The sequence below is a fragment of the Vipera ursinii genome (genome assembly GCF_947247035.1).
Source record: "Vipera ursinii genome assembly, chromosome: 2".
Classification (NCBI taxonomy): domain Eukaryota; kingdom Metazoa; phylum Chordata; class Lepidosauria; order Squamata; family Viperidae; genus Vipera; species Vipera ursinii.
The window spans coordinates 73,838,965-73,853,103 of NC_139513.1; the positions used below are offsets into that span (position 1 = coordinate 73,838,965).

The following is a 14,139-nucleotide window of genomic DNA, read 5'->3' on the forward strand; positions in this document are numbered from 1 at the left end:
AGATGACTGAGAATCTCCATAGACATAAAAAAGGGAGAAACTATTATATCGGGGTATATAGTATACAGTAGTATACACTACTGTATCAATGCAATAATTACACAAACATTCACCACTAGCTTTCACCTTTAACACCACTAGAACAATCGTTTAAAAAAATAGGCCAGGAAGTAATTGAAGAAGAATGAGTTTGCACTTACAACAGCATTTGCATCCAAAATATGGATCAAAATCAGAAGTTTGCCAATTTGCTCAGCAGTTACAATGCTGAATAGTATAGTGTTCAAGACATAGTATTTTTTGTTTTTGTTTTTCAAGGATTAAAATTGCAATTCTACACTCATTCCAATTCCATCTAAAGCAATTCTCCAAAAATTTGACTGGGGCTTTCATTTGCAAGATATTTACATCTGTCTCTGAGAACTGGCTGCTGCTTCTGTCTTACTCAATGGGGATATTTTTAAGTTAAGTTACACAAGTAGCCAAAATCCTTGAAACCTACTCGGCATTCTGATTCGTCTATAGGCGAATTACACCTGATATTTTTTGTTTCATGACCTCTGAAGCCACCTGCTACTCTCTGATTAGCAACCTTCGCAAGCAATTGCATTTTTTGGAGAAGCAAGCCCAGCCCTTTCAACCGAAGTCTTTACCACGATGACCCGAACGACAGCTCTCTTTTTAAGAGCTTCCCCCGCCTCGCCAAACAGTTTCAGCCAATCACCCTGCGGCCCATGCCTTCTATGTGGCTTTTTTTTTCTCCCCTTTTTCTTTTGGCGACCAATGAGAAAGAAGGGCAGAGTGGAGGCGGGGGAGTTCCTCGGGCCATTTAGGGACCGATGCGGGCCATGCTCGAGCGGGGATTGGTCGGAGCGAGCAGGCAGTGGGCGGGCTAAGAATGGAGGTACAGTAGCTGGGTGCCGGACCAAGCGGTCGGAGGTGGGGGTGAACGAGAGCGGTCGGGTGGGAAGAGGTGACAGCAGCGACGGCGGCGGCGGCGCCTCGGGCTGGCTCCAATGGAACTGGAGAATATCGTGGCCAACACTGTGCTGCTCAAGGCGCGCGAAGGTGAGAACCTGGTCTCGGCTGGGAAAGGCTGGGCGATGACCGGGAAGGAACCCCGCGCATTCTCCGGATTGAGCTAAGGCTGGTCCTTTCTGGCCCTGCGTCTCCTCTCCTGGCTGGGCACCGCGGTCCTTATGCAATGCACGACCTCTTCGGAGGAGGGGGTGGCCGGTGGAGCTGTGCTCTGGCTGGCTGGCTAGATGGCTGGCTGGGAAGTGGGCGGGGGACCGGGTGGTCTTCAGTGACAAGGTAGCGGTGGAAGGTCCCGAGGGCCAGCCCGGCTGGCTTGAGTGGTCAGGCGGAGGGGAGGCTGGGCTGGAGGGTGATGCTGGTTTGAAAAGCATCCGCGTGAAGGAAGTTGTGGCACGGTGGCCAGAGAGCTCTTGCAGCCTGGGCTGCCCGGCTGTCGGGAATAAGAGAGGCAGCAGAGCTCCCGAGACACACCAACTAGCAGCCGAGAGAGGTGGACGTTTACTAGGCCTGGCAGAGGAGCTGTCCACGAAGTAGTAGGGAAACAAGTCTAGATACTGTAATTGAGTTATTGATCAAAGCGGCTGTATGGGTTATGGTGGTGGACCTGTAGTTTGGGGTGATACCAGCGAGATGCTCTGACTTCTTCTGTTTAAAACGATTAACTTTTCTGGACTTTAGTATCAATCTGGACATGAAGAGGGCATCCTCAGAAGTCTTACCTCAACTCAAGAGTGTATTGCCCATGCTTGAGAGGAGCTTAGAAATGCCTCAGTGTACAACCCAATTCTAAGGGTTCAAATTTATTAAAATAATATGCTTCTGACAGATACCTTTCATTTTCATATAACACTAACCCAGAATTTAATCATGTTTCATTGAACAAGCTATATAGTCTGACATACTGTATTTACCAGACGAATCTCTTAAGACTTAGTGGACCAGGCCACAACAATTTCTGTGGGTGCCATTGCAAATCAATCATCCTTTTATAGGCATGGTAGACTTATGTATATAACATCTGTTCTCTGCAAAAGGTTTGGTATGACTGTGAGGCATTGTATATAAATATGTATAGATCTATGAGTGTGGATTTACTAAACTCTTTCAGTTCCGCTTATGTGGGGGAGGGTTTATTGACTTGTGAAATCTTGGTTCTGATTCAATTCCTATGGTCACAAGTAACACATTGAATGCCAGTTTGAATTCTGAATTCATCAACCAAGTTCTTATAGCTTGATGGCAAGAGAGAAAATATAGCTTTTGGATTAATTTCTATTAAGGCAATGACTTTGCATTAAAAGCCATGTAGATGTTTCCTTTACAAGTTTATTGCTGGAAAACGTTCTTTAGCTCTCTGCCATCCAGGCATATTTTCTTAAAGGTGCTTTTGCTTTTATATAAGGTTTATATTGTTTTCATACAGGATTATTTTTCCTATATGTACAATTTGTGGGAAATTAGAATCAATTACTCAGACTATGGCAGCATACTAATCTTTATTTTATTCAGAAATTCTGCCATACGCCATTGGGACGTGCTCTCAAGAAAGTATGGATATCATTTGAACCTAAGCAAGACTCATCATACTAACTGAAATTTCAAAGGAATCGCATATAGGAATGTGTCCAAAGTTTCTTAATTTTTTTAATTTAAACATGTCATTGAAAGACTGCAAGCTATTGTGAAACAAAGGGGAACTTTTAAGAGTTCTATATGACAAAAAAGATCTAGTTTTCTTTTAATCAGAACAGCATTTCCTCATCATTTAATAGCTATTTTGATAAGCTGTATGAAAATTAAGATTCTGAATAAGTCTTAGATTTTAAAAACCTGAAAATAATCAAAATTTATGGAATTGAAATCCTTATTAATTAAACCACCTGAATCATAGAAAAGGATTGACATATATAATGAACAATTGCTGCTGAAATACTTTGGCATAGTACAGAGAAACAGGTGGAAAGTTAAAAATTGAATTGGGAAAAGAAAATGTCTGGATCATTGTAAGAATAGCTTTCTTATCAAGGTATAGAATTATACAGTACATAATTTTAAGTTGGTCATAAAGAGAGAATGGTTTGTATTATGTTTGAAATAATAGCCCTGGCACTACCTTCTATAAAATACTTAGCTTTAAAAAAAAAGACACCATGCTATTAGGTCTGAAAGATTTTCAAGCAGTAGATTTAGATTACTTTTTTATGTCAGTCATTGTCCAAATACAGCTGGATATAATTTAAATTGTGTCCATTAAGAGTACAGCAGAAAAATGTGACTGATTAGGTATTTATGTATTTATCAAGATTCAAGATCTTAGTTAAATCTGCAGTCTTACATGTCTTTCAAAGTAAATCCAGTGAACCATACATCTATGGGGATGCAGTTTTTTTATGTATGTTAAAGTTTCTTTTGTGCAGAAGTATTGTGACAATGAATCTTCAAAAAATTCACAAAGAGATAGAACTTTAGTTCTAATGAAGCAATACATTTTATAAGACATAGTCTGCAAAAGTACAGATGCATGTGAGGCAACCAGCCCAGCCCCTGCCATGTTCGTCATTTGCATAGTGTATTCTGTGAGGAGTTGTGTTTGAAATGCACGAGCTTGTTTAGAAGGAGAGTTACAAAAAGTAGACACAATAACATTAGGTTTCTACGTCCAGATTGTCTCATAGGCACAACCATTTATCCTATTGAAAAATTGCCATGCTTCAATTTTAAAAGAAAACCGTTTACATTTATAGGGCACAGAGATCTACTATTTCCATATGTTTTATGCAGTGTATTGAGATGGCTTAAGTAGCTATGTAAATAAAATGGAATTCTTAAGATCTTTGAGAAGCTCCAATTTGAATCCAATATGAAAACTGATAGTTTGTAGGAAAAGGCATCCAAAGAGCTTGGAGGCCTGTTTTATTTGTTTATTAGATTTATATGCCACCCATCTCACTTTGCAAAGCAACTCTTTGTTTTGCTTTGTTCAATGAGCACAACAAACAATAGTACTATACTGCTTCAGCTGGCTCTGGTTGCGCTTGTATGTACAGCAAAATAAATACATGTTTGGTTATTGTATAAGATCTGTATGTAAATTCTTGCATGATTTTTTTTCTAATTTAAAACATTTATGTAGCTGCCCATCTTTCAACCAAGTGTGGGTGGCTCCCAATCAAATTATCTTTCTGTATATAAAGTCTTTATTAAAAATAGCCATCAAGGCTAAATAAGTTCTCAATTTCTCTTTTGTATAGACTTACTTTTAAGAAAACTAACACTTTGTTCTGTAGACATTAAGCCTCCTTCACTTTTGGTGCTGGATCTGTCTATGAAATCTTCATCCTTTTTTGCTAAAGTACCTAAAATCTAATGTTCGATATTGGTCAACATTGTGCCTTTTGGTGGCAGCAATTTTGCATTACAACAGAGCTAGGCAGCTTCTGAGTATTGTATTTAATATTTTGATGGAAACAAAAGAATAAGTTGAGATAATAATGCAAATAAAAAGAGTTGGTGTTTTTTATTTCCTGAGCTTGGGAGAGATTTAAAGTTTTTCTATTTTTAAAAGTCAAAGAGCACAGTGAAAAAAATTAAATATGAAAAAAATCAATCTAATGACAACAGATAGAAAAACCAGCCTTAAAACTGACAATGAAGATGTTGAAAGTGTTGAATAGCTTCTGCCTTGTGGAATCAACCATCAGCAGTAAATGAACAAGCAATCATGAAATATGTTGTAGACTAGCACTTGGTAGAGTAGTCATGAATGCCTTGGAAAAGATATTGGGTTGCCATGTTCAGTCTATATTTACAGAGATCAGAATAGTGCAAGCTATGGTGTTCCTTATGGCACGCTATGGAAGCAAAAGTTGGACTTTGAAGAAGTAGGATAGGTAGAGTATTGACACTCTTGAACTTTGTTGTTGGAGAAGGCTCCTAAGAATACCAAAGACAGTCAAGAAAATAAACATTGGATCATTGAATAAATCAATCTGGAATTCTCACTTGAGGCACAAACAGCCAAGTTCAAATTATCTTATACATTATGTAAAGACCTAGGTGTCTGAAGAACACTAATTACTGGGAAAGATGGAAGGAAAGAAAAGTAGAGGACAGCCAGCAGTAAGGTGATTGGACTCAATTACAATGGCATTGAGTGCACCATTGGAAGAAAGACCAGATTAGGGACAGATTATTAAGGAGAAAATCTGTATGGTCACTAAGAGTTGACAATAACTCAAAGGCACATAATCAAGCCTACTATAGATCTTACAGTATTATTTAATGTTTCCTGCTTCAAAATGGCAGATAACTACACTAGCAGTCATATCAGTGAAGACTCTGTAAGGTGGAAAAAAATTGAGGTTCCCAACCCTGAGATGCAACAATACTAAGATGAAACTGAAGCACATGTATGAGATAGTGATCTTGAATGCAGCAATAATAAGTCCTATAGATGTACAGCAACATTATATGGTGGAATGTAGTGAAGAGACAGATCCCCAGGAAGAAGGGTGAGCATTCCGGAGGAGTAAGAGGCAACTTAGCCCAGATAGCAAATGTGAGAGAAAAAGGGTGAAGTCAGCCTTTCTCTAATAGTTAACAGAGAATATTATAAAAGTAGCTACTGTAACTAGAATGCTCAGTCTGGCAAGATTTTGTCTATAGGTTTGAAACAATAAAGAACTCAGCTTGGGAAGAGTTATCACGTGTCATTCTTGGTTTTCAGACAGACAAAAACATGCATCTATGGCCATGCAAGGAATCACAGTTTTAAGGAGTCTTTATGATAGCTAAAACGTTCTAATTTTTTTCATATATAAATATATATACATTCAGCAATGCATATGTACTCTGATTTTACAGCATTCATCAAAGAGAACGTCAGTTTTGTGTATATTTATGATATGCCTCTCTTTGGCTCGCTTCTCCTTATAAATTCCCTCTAGACTTCAAATAACTTACAAAATCTAAGCTGCTTTTATTAAGCTGTGCCCCTTTACAGTTATGCACATAGTGAATCCTATTTACAGTACAAATGTTTTCTAAAGGGAATTAGCAATGATTTTACTAGGGGAGAAATTGGAGGATCTTCCCCCCTTTTTGAGCAATTCTGCCATGGTAGATGACTGTTCCAAACAGATAAGAAGAATAGAATGGGGCTGATCTGCTGCCTTCTTTTTCTTTGCAATGGATTTCTTCTTTGGAAGGAAAAAGTGATTGGTGGGGGGGGGTTGTTAAATGATTGCTCTGGGAGCCTTGCATTGCTAAAACTTTTACAACATAGACCTTTATAAGGAATATTTACTTCTGGTGCTCGTTAGCATCTCCCTTTATGGAGCTGCAGTTGAGAATATTGTACAGCTGGCTGCCCATTGCCTTGATTCACTTCCTTCCTAGATTTGTATAGTCAGTCGTATGGCACAATTATTTTGTGCCATTTTAAGCAATGTCTTTTCTCTAATACAAAAGAAAATGAAGGGTTTGCTACATATCAGTCTTTTGTATTCTTCTGTCCCTTTCCTGCTCTCTGTACCCCATGGTTAAGTTTTCAGGTAGATGCCCTCAAGCTCAAGTCGTCATGATTTCATTCATACATTTTTTTAGCAGTGCTCCAGAAATGATTTGTTATTGTTCCAGGATATCCTTTTGCCTTCCTAATCTAGCCAAGAGACCCTTGGAATTTGAAGATGGCCCCCCATTTAAGCAATAACTAGAGCCAACCAAGTCAATTCCTGAGATCAGCCAAAGCAGTAAAATGAGTCTCAGAACTGTGATGTGGGGGGAGGTAAGGGGGGAGGGAAGAGGTAGGGGGGAGGTAGGGAGGGGAGGGTGGAGGGGGATGGGGGTTTTTAATGGGAAATTGTATTGTAAAACTTCTCAATAAAAAAAAAAAGAACTGTGATGTGTTAATTCTAAATATCCTCTCTAATGCCAACACTTAGCCTCCTCTTTTCAATATAACAAATTATCTGTACTGTAACTTTTTTCAAACATGAACAGCTTTATTTTCTAGAAATATTGCTCATCTTCCATTCAATCCATTACCATAGATTACATAAAGGATGGACTGGATGCTGGTGGTACAAAGAACCAGCATTCTTTATAAGCTGCCAAAGTAATGAACACAGTTTCTTCAGTTAGTGACGCAGTTGCTAACTTCTGGGCCGCTGAGCTGACTATTGTCTTCCTCCACTCTATAGATTCATTTAAATCTTCTTGTAAAGTGTTTCACAGGAAATCTGGCCAGCCTATTTCAGTTTAACCATTCTGGTTTGTAAGTAAAGGTTGGGCTGACAAAAAGTTCTTAAGAATAAACTTCCCTTTTGCTTCCTTCTTAGAAGTATAAGCATTGCAAGAAAAAAAAATTACTATTAGCCTTAAATCCTGACATGTTCTGATTATAGATGGTCTTGCATATCAGTATTTCTAATCTTCTGATTCCTTTGCTGTAAGAATATTAAGACTGTAACTACCCTGTAGTTTGTACTGTTATGGAGGTGTTTGTGGGGGACACGGGGAGGAATCTGTTTTTCTGCAAAGCATCTGTATGGGTTAATAATGCAATCTAGGTACTCAAGGCAATAAAAAGGCCTAAGTGGGGAACAATTGGTTGCTGGATACTGTATGATGAATTGCTGGTACATATAGAAACTGAAGTAGTTTTAAATTCCTATAATCCCATCATAGTACCTGAGAGCATTTTAGAGGAAGTCAACAATTAACTTTAATTTATTTTTATTAGCATTGTAAATTACATATTGCTAGGCGTATCCTTATTTAATGTTCAAACTCAAGTGGTCAATATATTGGTAATCCATAAATCGACTTGACTTCTTAGCAATAAGGCTGTGCAAAAGACTTTGGATTAGGTACCCTGAAGCATGTGAATATAGCATCAGTCTGCAATTCTTTTTAAGAAGTGGCATCTTTTCCCAGAATCACACAGCTGCTCTCTGTGGCTGCACTCAGTCCTAGAGATGTGATTTATTCAAAGAATTTCAGATAGGTGCTATATTTATGCTCCTGTGTAGTCCCCATGTGATCTCAAGCACTGCACAGCCCTATGAGGCCAAATCTGAAAGTTCCTTTCCTTTGGCACTTGTTCTTTTGTGAAGCAAGTTCATTTGTGTATTCAGGACTTGGCACTGAGTAGAGTGTAATGTTTACCTGCAATTGTGATATGGAAGAGAATCCTGGAGATCATATTTCAATGAATTATGTCATTGAGGGTTATTTATAGGGACATGGTCCATGATCTTAATGAAGCTCTTCACAGTTATACTTTCATCATTTGTGTCTGCAGAGAGTCCTTTGGAAATGTTCTACAATCTAGATAATAGATTGCTCAGAAAAAAATTGGGGTAGATTTGACCATTGATTGAGTTCTGATGCTGAGCAGCAATTGGTAAAAACAGGATATGTATAAATAGTGTGTTCTGATTTTGTCACTATTTTATTGGTGTTTTCTTTTTTCTTTGTCTCATGTAGGTGGAGGTGGGAATCGAAAAGGCAAGAGTAAGAAATGGCGCCAAATGTTGCAGTTCCCACATATCAGCCAGTGTGAAGATCTCAGGCATACATTGGGTGAGGAGTAAGATTTTGTCTGCAACTTTCTTGACCCCATTTCACTGGTACAAGGATTGCTTGGTTGTAAGTGAAAAGACTTCAAATGCTTGGAACAAGTTCGTGTTGGTTCATCCTCTGTGAATTGCATTCTTTCATCTATTTGCACGACTGTGCTGGATTTCATAATGGTGCCACTAGAATGAAAAATATTTCTGACATTATTACCTAACTTGCCTTGTACTGTATCTTCTCATTATGACCTGCTGATTGTCTTATGAGGGGACAATACAAAGTAGCAGAATGCAGGTAGTCCTCGACTCACAACAGTTCATTTAGTGACCATTTAAAGCTACAGTGGCACTGAAAAAGTGACGTCCATTTTTCACACTTATGACTATTACAGAATCCTCGTGATCATGTGATCAAAATTCAGCCACTTGGCAACTGACTCATGTTTATGATGGCCACAGCATTCAAGGGTCGTGACATAAACTTTTGCGACCTTCTGACAAGCAAAGTCAATGGGGAAGCCTGATTCACTTAACAACCATGTCACTAACTTAACAACTGCAGTGATTCACTTAAGAACTGTGGCAAGAAAGGTTGTAAAATGGGGCAAAACTCACTTAACAAATGTCTCACTTAGCAACAGATGTTTTGAGCTCAATTATAGTCATAAGTTGAGGGAATTGCAAAACAAAAGTTGTTTTTCAAGGAATATTTTGGTGTTTCTCTTATTTTGTCCAGAATGCTAAGTCTAGAATACCATAAACTGCTTTCAGAAAATCTCCAGACTGTTCCTAGTGCGGCTCAGTTAGCATGGTCCAGAGAGGAAATAGACTATTCCATTTGCTTAATGTTCTGTTCCTGAAATGGTAAATTTTGCACATCTGTCCTGTACTGTGTGCTAAATTCAGAGACAGTCTCAAGTACGAAGGCTAGAAAAGAACTTTCTGCTTGAATTGTTTATGAGCAACTGCCATTCAGAGTAGGCTCAAGCATGTAGATTCAGAGTTACTAAAAGGGTCGCTGATCAAAGTTTCAGAGTCACACAACCGCAGTCTTCAAAAGTTCCAAGCACAGCTGTAACACATTAAATGTGCATGATATTTCAAAATTTTGCAGTAAACTCAATTAAAGACCTTATGAGAATCTATGCTAGTAGAAAGTTTTGAACTTTTTGATAAATCTGGAGGATGTGGATTATCTTTTCAGACATGTTCAGGCCTTGATGCAGCACTGGAAACAGCATTGCTTCTGCTTGTGGGACTCAAATGAGGGCAATTCAACTCTCCTGAATTTATCTCTCAGCAGCTTTGAGTACAAATGCTATCAATCATTTAGGATTGGCCTCAGGGATTGGGAGGAGAATTACATTGCAGTGGTTCTCCTTCCTCTGTGATCAGTTCCAAGCAACATTGGGGGGGGGAGGAGAGAGTGAGTCAATGTCCCTGGCTTTCTGGTGTTCCTCAGGATGCAGCACTTTCTTCTTGCCTATTTAACATTCACACGAGGCTGTCAGTCAAGGTGATCCGATAGCACAGTCTCAATATGCTGAAAATGCCCAGTTATGTCTCTTGGCCTGTAGCCAACCAAGTTCAGTCTCAGTGCTGGAGAAGCTCTTAGGGTCTGGATGAGGAACAGGCTTAAGCTTCAGTCTGTGTTGTTCCTTAAGGCAGCTTTAAAAATCTAGTAACCATTTCCCACTTCACTAGGACATGAGATGGGCATTTGTGAAATGGGCAGTTATATAAATTTGATAAACAAATAAATACTTCTGATTTAAAAAATACTACTGCTTTTTATTTAAAAGAACTCTTTTACATAAGACTTGATTTTTTGTTTTGTTTTGTTTTCCTATGTTTTAATGGAGAGTTGGCTGTTTAGAGTGTATACACCATACTATTTTGATACTTTTTTCTCTCCCAGAAAATAAAATAACTTTGTAGTACTATAATTGCATTAAGGAAAATCAAAGGGGCTGGTAGTTTGTGTTATGTTTCGGGTTCAGAGGAGCAGGAAAGACGCCAGGCAGATGAGTACAGAAGAATAGTTGCTTTATTCATAACTATAACTGTACTGAGGATTAAGGGTAACCATGCAGTCTTTATATAGTCTCCCATAGTCTAAACAACCAATCAGATTGAACCCATCATTCCCGCCAAGTTGACTGCAGCCAGGACTGGAAAGTCTTATCTGTGCGGATGGAGAACCATTAGCTTTCCAGCATACACGTGTTAAGGTATTCCCCAAAAGCTCAATACATAAGTTTGGATGAATGCTGATCCACAATTGTTGATTTCAGTTTTCCCCTCTCTGGGCATATATAGAGTGTTACTGGAAGGAGCTGGCAGGAATTTCTTTGCACAGAGTAGCAAAAAAATAATTGAGATCCTTTCACTGCTCAGAAAGGAATTTTCTTACTTGCTTGAAAAATGCAATGGAAATTGGGATCTAGTTGGTGATGGGGATTCTGCTTGCCTAGAATCTGAGAACATTCTTACTGAAAATGGATTCATGGATACCTCTATGTGAGGCTTTTTGAACTTTAAATAAGGAATCTGAAAGAAGTGGCACCAGCTGAAAATTTTACATTGACATAATTATGCTATGGCGTAAACTTAGGCTGAAGCACAGAAGCTCATCCCCAAACTTGCTTTTTTACACACAGAATCATGATGAGTCTGTTCCTATTTGGAAGGCTGATGTTCTGAAAGTTTGATTCTAAATGATGGATATGCATAGAGTTAGATTGTTGTCATCAAACTTTGCATTGATTCCTTGGCGCTCAAGTCAAAGGATTATATCTGGGACTTACTGAATACAGATCATATTATTATACCACTGACTCATTAAGTCCACTTTCTCTTCCATTCCCATATAACCATTTTTCTTGTTGATCCCAACTGGGCATTGAATTAGGGCTTCCTTGTGCTGTCCACAATAATGCTTGGGCTTTTTCCTTGAGTGGTTTTACTTAATTATTCCTTCTGATGCATTATCTTTTATTGGAAGAGGAAAATTCAGTTTTGGGTCTCGGCCAATATTTCAATGCTGACCATAAAAACCTGGATGTTTTCTGCATAGCTTAGCTATTTGTTCTCTTAGGAATTATAATATTGACCTGAGTTAATTAGGAAAGTACACTTTTCTCTTCCCCATCTTGAAATTGGAGTAATATCTGTCTTATAATATCTGTCTTTATAATGCCCAATCAAAAATGTTGATGACCCAGGGAATGCTATTGTATATGTAGAGGTGGTACACATTAAAACCTTGATGTCCTAGAATAATAGATGTGTCTAAAGATTGTGAGCTGGGCACAGAACAGTATGTAGGTTTTCTAATTTCCAATTTCACTTTGTTTGTTATATGATACAACTGCACAGAAATCTGTGCAGTTGTATCATATAACAAGCAAAGTTGTGTGAAATTGGCAATCTGTGGTTGAAAGATTAGAGAAAAGCGTGAAACTTCCCATCTCTCGGGAAATCTATTTTTCAGCTATAATGTATTAATTTCGCTCAATTCCATTATGGAGCCCTGGGGCCAACTCAACCTAATGTGAAGCTTCTGTCTAGCACTTAACTCTTGCCTGTGTTTGGCTTGACCAGGTTCTTAAGAACTAAAGAATAATCTTGCCAGGCTCTGAACCCCTCACTTTCCCTCATTCAATGTACTCATTTCCTATCAGAGGAAGAAAGGATTCATTTGCATGGGGCCCCTCCCCCTCATGTTTCTGGAGTTGGTGTTTTTCTTCACAGATCAGGAAACCACAGCTTCCTTAGAAGCTGTTGCACAGAGAAGGAGAGTCTTACAACATGTGCCATGAGAGGGTTGGGGCAGGCTGATTTATGGGCAAGAGGCTTCCTGGGAAATTATGATAAGTCCTGATTCCAACAATGCAGCAGGGTAATGAAACAACACCATGAATTTTGAGGATATGTGGAAAACAAACCAGGCCACTATTGGGCTTTTTGCTCAGTACCGACTTGAAAAATCTTTAAGCATTGTTTTACTGGGCACAAAACTATTGACCTTCCTTTAATGGTGTCCAACAAATTGCAATTGCTCTTTCTTTCTCAAAATCCCAGCTTAGAAGGGTATACAGAAATGAGGTCCACTGCATAACTGTGTTAGTGTGTTTCTGAAAACAAATATCTTCAAATAATGCTTTAACTCTAAACCTCAAGCATTATTTGGTGCCGTTTGTTTTTTAAATTTATTTGCCACCCAACTCATTCCAAAGCAGCTCTGGGGGGCTTTGTGGAGAGAAGGAGAGTGGTAGAAAATAAAGTACAGAGTTATGGGTAATTATAGAGATGATGTGATTAGTAATCACTTAGAAGAGGAACCTACTGGTGTAAAGTACGCATGAAATGCCTGATATATTCAAACGTGACTCTGTAATTGTTTGGATTTGTAGGATATCTGTGGAGCAGCTATTATGTAATAATAGTTAAGGTGTTGGTCAGGAAGACGCCAGTTTACGTCTACATTCAGCTATGGAGGAAAGAAGTATGTTAGTAGGTAAAGAAGTGCTATGTACACCACTGTGAGATCCCAAAGGAAAGAGGGTATAATTCCAATATATAAATTGATAAAATTGGAGTTTCTCAAGATTATAAGTGCATTGGAACAATTTTCCTCATTGTCTATATATTTCAGTTCATTTCAGCTGATCTAGCAGGCATTCTGACCAGGAAAAAAATCTGGATGTCTTCACAGGGATTATTAGATAATGTATCAGTCCCTGAATTATATAAAATCTGTTCTCAACACTATTAAGTTTTGTGTATCATTTACCAAGCTAGATGGTGGGCTAGACACCTACCTATGAGGATTAAGAACACACCTTCAGATAAAGCTGTTTATTGCTCTCTGCCCAGGGTCACAGTAATGGATCTTCCTTTTCTCACCTGATATGGGCAAATCGGTATGTCATCTCCTAGTTTAAGTTAATGCAACAGAACCTTCATTGAAAAGCTATCTTGTGGCCCCTTGATAGAGGTCACTCCTAAATGTTTGCCTCCTTCCAGTTGTATTGACATGCCCAAAGCAGGAACAAAGACATTGAGAGAACAATTCAACAAATGAACTGAGTATTTATTTTTCTCTCCCTCTATGCCAGACATGTCAAACACAAGGCCCAGGGGCCAGATCCGGCCTGCAAAGTGGTTTCATGCGGCCCGCGAAGCCATCCTGGAAACGGAGGGAACGGCCCCCACTGCCTTGGCCCTGGCCCAGAGACCCTCCTCCTGCCAGAGACCCTCAGATCTGTCCCAATCCTGCCCAGTCCCCCATAGGCACCCTTGATGCGAACGATGTAGAGCTGGCCATGCTCACCCAGTAGGCCATACGTACTCTAGCCACGCCCACCCAGTAGGCCACGCCCACCCTGACCATACCCACCCGGCCCCCTGAGGGCAACCACGATGCTGATGCGGCCCTCAATGAAATTGAGTTTGACACCCCTGCTCTATGCTTTCTTGGATAATAGCAAAGATTGGAAGGAGGTTTATCTTTGGAATTAAC

At 39.2% G+C, this 14,139-nt stretch overlaps 1 protein-coding gene across 2 annotated transcripts in view; it reads left to right on the plus strand.

The window, feature by feature from the left end:
- Positions 1–943: 943 nt before the first annotated feature.
- Positions 944–14,139, plus strand: part of GRK6 (G protein-coupled receptor kinase 6) — a 33,472-nt gene continuing 20,276 nt past the window's right edge. For both annotated transcript variants that reach the window (XR_014491022.1, XM_083351291.1), the window contains exons 1-2: positions 944–1,068; positions 8,527–8,622. Coding sequence is in view for 1 of the 2 variants with exons in the window: in XM_083351291.1 (XP_083207417.1) it covers positions 1,017–1,068; positions 8,527–8,622 (148 nt within the window). In the remaining variant the exon portion in view is untranslated. The remainder of the gene's footprint in view (positions 1,069–8,526; positions 8,623–14,139) is intronic.